This window comes from Tupaia chinensis, unplaced genomic scaffold (assembly GCF_000334495.1).
Source record: "Tupaia chinensis unplaced genomic scaffold, TupChi_1.0 Scaffold000057_1, whole genome shotgun sequence".
Classification (NCBI taxonomy): domain Eukaryota; kingdom Metazoa; phylum Chordata; class Mammalia; order Scandentia; family Tupaiidae; genus Tupaia; species Tupaia belangeri.
This window is the reverse complement of record NW_006159515.1, coordinates 8818473-8823722: the sequence shown is the minus strand read 5'-3', so window position 1 is coordinate 8823722 and position 5250 is coordinate 8818473. Positions and strand designations below refer to the sequence as shown.

At 36.3% G+C, this 5250-nt stretch overlaps 1 protein-coding gene across 1 annotated transcript in view; it reads right to left on the bottom strand.

Moving 5' to 3' along the window:
- The window catches only part of LOC102483300 (UDP-glucose:glycoprotein glucosyltransferase 2), a 14984-nt gene that overhangs the window by 1019 nt on the left and 8715 nt on the right, over nt 1-5250 (bottom strand). Inside the window, exons 4-5 of the mRNA XM_027776386.1 lie at nt 2515-2645; nt 1812-1923 (exon numbers count right to left, since the gene is read on the bottom strand). Coding sequence (XP_027632187.1) covers nt 1812-1923; nt 2515-2645 — 243 coding nt within the window. The remainder of the gene's footprint in view (nt 1-1811; nt 1924-2514; nt 2646-5250) is intronic.

Genomic DNA, 5250 nt, shown 5'->3' with positions numbered 1-5250 from the left:
GGTGTGTGTGCATGTGAGCCCAGGATCCTGAAAGGAGAATGGAGGAAAAGGGATTGTGGCATGGCCATCCTCCCTGGGGGTGGGAGTGATTTCTTGCTTTCTGTCTGTCTGTCTGTCTCTCCAGCAAGCACACATGCCCTAAGGCAAAAAAATCTATAAAATATATATATGTATATAAAATATGACAACAGAAATCGATGATAATAAAAATAATTTTAAACATTACCAAGAATTTCTTTAGACAATGTACTAATACTGACAATTTTGTAGTGAATACATTAATGCTATAAAGGAATAAGTAATTTCTGTGCAATATATCAGAATTCACCCAGAATAATAATGTGGTTGCCTAATTCACTATGAGAAGCTAGAAGGACTGATTTAAACAAACAAAAAGATGTCAAATAACTTAAATAAACACACAGATCTCATTTATTTAAACAGAGTATGAAAATAAGAAAAGCAATCTTAATTCAAAAGAATAAAATAAATCTACACCATTAATGAGTCTTCCTTACAAACACAAGGAAGGTATAACATTTTCTAAATATATCATAATACATCACTGTATCCAAGGAGAAAAACTTAGTTCATCTTAACAGATGAAGAAATGATAAAATAAAGCAATCATCAGGGCTGCCCAGTGGCCTGGTAGTTAGGGTGGCTATATCCTACACAGCTGACTATGTCCCAAGACTGGCAGTCTGGGAAACATGCCAGGCATGTGTGCCAGCACGTCCAAAATCCTGAGAGGATGGAGAAAGGGAGGAAAAGAGACTGCCACATGACAATGCTCTAGAGAGGTGCTTTCTTGCCCTTACTCTCTCCCTCGCCCTCTCCCTCTCTCATGAATGCATATGCCCTCTGACAAATGTTTTAAAAAAGCAATAATGTCTGATGTAAAGTTTCAAAAGCTGGTATGAACAGAGAGACATATTACCTACTAAGAGATTCAATATAATAAAGATTTTAAATTTTTCTAAACAAAAGGTTTAACATAATTGTAATTAAACCCTCCTAGAGTTTTCTTAGGGAGCAACATGGGGGAAAGAAAAACTCTAATGTTAATTTGAAAGGATCAACAAACACAAAAAGCTCAAAAATTTTGGAGAAGGAACAAAACAGTGTTAGAACAGATATTGTCCTGTCAGATACTGGAATATAATATAAAGCAAGAAATACTAAAACAATATGTCACTGCTACAAGAAACAACAGAGCAGAATAAACAACTATGAAATAGGCCATAATGTGACTATAATGAATACAATAATTGACTACCTAAGGAAATAAATATATTACATATAAGAACATATATGTGTGTTTGTGTACATATATAAAAATGAGATTTGATAGCATGGTATAGTTTCTATTTGAAAACCAAAAGCTAATCAAGATAAAATATTCTGATACATTAAGTTTTCCAATATATATCACACTCTTGAATATGTTTCAGAATATTAAAAATTTTTTATCATAAGAAATGTCTGCTAATTCAACTTCCTTCTTTCAGTATATAGAATTTTATGACTATAGGAGCCAGCAGGTGGCATAGTGGCTAAGGCACTGGATTCCCACATGACTGACTATGGTCTGAGTCCCAGACCTGGAGGCTTGAAACTCATGCTGGGCACATGTGTTTGCATGCTCAAAATCCCAAAAGGAAAATAGAGAAGGGACTGCATCATGGCCACCCCTCCTTGAGGGGTGGTTTCTCACTTTTCTCTTTATGTCTCTATCTTTCCAACAAGTGTACATACCCTATGGCAAAAATCTCTTCCAAAAAAAAAAAAGGAATGTAGGAGTAATATACCTTGAAGAGCCTTCTTCAGCAGCTTTTTAATATCCTTAATTTTACAGGTGTGCTCCTTGTGGATAACCACAAATGCACTACAACCATCTGGGGGTGGCTCATCAGCTGCAATCTAAGATTTCAAAGATTAAATTTAGCTACAAGAGTTGATCATTATAATATACTTTTAAAAACTCACACATTACTCTGATTAAAATAACTCATCAACTATTAAGTTATTGCTCTAATTAGAATAAAAAAACTACAGGGACTAGCAGTTAGCTTAATAGCTATGTGGTTGGACTCCCATACAGTCGACCACAGTGGCTTAAACTCACACCAGGCATGTGTACGTGCGTGCCCGAGATCCCGAGAGGAGAAAGGAGAAGGGATTGCAGCGTGGCCATCCCCCCGGGGGGTGAGTTCTTGTCTTCTGTTTCTCTATCTCTCTCTGTCCTTCTGGCAAGCACATGTACCCTACAGCAAAAACCTCTAAAAAAAAAAAACATATAGGTAAGATCTAAAAAAATATTTTAATATTTTAACAATATCAACTTTATCCTAGGAACTATACCCTTCAAAGTTTTTGAAAAATAATGTGATCAATATGGAATCAATATTATAATTTTATAGAACATTTTAATCCAAAGACATTCACATTAAATAGCTTTATGCACATTGCTAGCATGCCTCTGTCAAATACAGTTTGTGTATTTTTGCATACCTGTTGAAACATCTGAATAGTTGGAGAGTATGTCCTTATAGAGAAAGCAAACTTGAAGAGATTGATGTGTAAATTGTCTAGAAACTGTCCAGCTTTCTTCAGGATTAAGTTGTAGTAAGAATAATCTGATTCTATAAAAAGAAAAAGAGCTTAGTATTTTTATGATCAACACATTAGCATATCCCACACTTAATCAATGCCATCTAATCACATCTTAAGTTTGGCTCTGTGTGGCATTAGAGAAAAAAATGAAAAAAAATTAAGATCTCTGTTCTATTTTTAATTTCATTTTGGAGCTTCAAGTGACGTCCAAACAATCAACACAAGACTAGGTAAAATAATCTTGCCATTAAAATCTACTTAGAAGCCATAAACACTTCAGATGAACATATTCCAAGGTTGTGGGGTTATAATAAAATAATAAAATATATGTCCTACCTACAATTTAAGAGATTAAGAGTAGCCCCACAAAAACATTCAACAATATGATTACTATTAAATTTTAAATTGCACACATGAATAAATTCTACTGAGACCCAGTACAGATGTCCAAGTGTAATTGCTGTGTCTAGAATACTTTAGGGGATAACATTTGAACCAAGAACTTCAAGAGTAAATGTCATCTTGTCTGGAACTCTATAGAGCAAGCTAATCTGAGCTGCTTGCTCCCTCCTCTCAAGTAATTTCCAAAGACCTCAAGACACAAAAGAGAAAGATGGATCCTAGAATTTAATTTTAAAACTTTGTAAAACTCTTGGAGAGACAGAGACCCCTGGAACAGGATAGAGCAGAAAAATATGGCAGCCTAAGCTGAAGAGGGCCTGCTGGCACTAATAAGTAGGGAGAGAAATTTCTGTGACTTTTCTTTTCTCTATACAGCCCTGAGTGTATTCATTATCTGCACTGTTGCCACTGTGTCATAAAACCGCAGTGCCACTCCAGGGCCAGCTGCAGGTGGTAAGGTAACAGCAGGCAGCTCTGATGTAGCCCTGAGTGTATTCATTATCTGCACTGTTGCCACTGTGTCATAAAACCGCAGTGCCATTACAGGGCCAGCTGCAGGTGGTAAGGTAACAACAGGCAGATCTGATGCCCATTTGGTACAGGCATCCAGAGGCTGAGCCCAGGCATTCTCTAGTAATTTCTTCCCTCCTCCACACCTTGACACTGGATTACCAACTGAGAGAAACTGCTCATACAGAAGAGCAGAGCTGGGGCAGATACAGAGCAGTCCCCCATGGATCAGGGCTCTATGACGTAAATGGGGCTGGCAAAAGGGGTGTGGTTAAAACCAATACTAGACACTGCCTTACTGAGAGGAGGAAAATAAATTCTTTGACTGGAAGACATGTTGGGGGAAACTAGGGAACTGGATTGCAGGCTGTGACGATATATATCACTTGCACCAAAATGCACCCAGCACCAAAAAACGCGGGGTTCTTAACCATCCATTCTCTACCATAACCCATTCAGGGTACAGGTATATATCAGGGAACAGGTATCATCTGGTCCTCCAAGTTGCCTATAAGAGCTGGGGCTCAGAAAATCAGTGAAAATATGTGGACACTTTAGTTATTGCTTTTTTTCTCTAAGTAATAAAAACTTTTGAGATCCAGGAGCCTATTCTTCATGACTGAATTATTTATAATGATAAGTCTAACACATATATGATATCATTGCTGACCTCAAGTATGGAAAAGGAAGATATAAATGAAAAATTAAATGTAGCCACTAGATTTTACTGAATTTATTTTGAAGACAGTTATCCTAGAGGAAAATCCTTGATTACTTGTAATTTCTATCCAGCTGGGTCACTACTGAGTCACTATCTAGTAATTTGCCTTGGCTATATGACTTTTTTGCTGTTGTTTACCTGACTTTTTGAGGACAAGTATTAAAAATCTCTTTAAGAGTTTATACCACTCTGGTAAGGGCTCTTAATAATGGAGGCTATTCATGTGAGAGGTCAGGAGGTATATGGGACATCTCTGTACTTTATTCTTTTTTACTGTGAACCTAAAATTTCATTACAAAAATAAAATCTAATAACCTGGTCCTGTAGCTTAGTAGATCCTACATGACCAACCATGGTTTGAATCCTGGTCCTGGTGGCTTGCAAAACATGCCAGGCACATGTAAATACATGCCAAGAATCTCAAAAAGATTAACACAGAGGGTAAGGAGACTGTGGTATGACCAAGCCCCATGAGGGGATACTTTCTTCCTTTCTCTCTCTCATGAGCACACAAGCCCTCTGGCAATCATAAACAAAAATTAATAAAGTCTACTAAAAAGGGAAAAAATATAATACTACTATTTGCAAACTATTGTTTCAAAGAAATCTAGGTAAAAAGAAAATCATAATTGAACAATTGTGTTTTTTTTTTTAAATATTTAATCACTACACAGCTTTACAACCTACAAAATGAGTTTTGCCAGCATGAATACAGTACGTGTTAGTCAAGTCATATATAGTACAATGTATATCATTATCAATAGATAACTTTTCATTTTTGTTTCTGTTAAAGATTCCCCCCAGCCCCTCTGTGTAACCTCCTATTACTCCTCCTTCCCCTCCAATACTATTCTCTAGTACCTTCAGTTGCCCTCTTGTTACTATATCTTCTAATCTTTCTGTTTCTGTCATAGATTGCAGATATTTTGGCATATATTAAATGGGAAAATATAATCCCAGTCTTTCATTAGTATGGCTTTCTTCTTTTTTAATTAAATCTT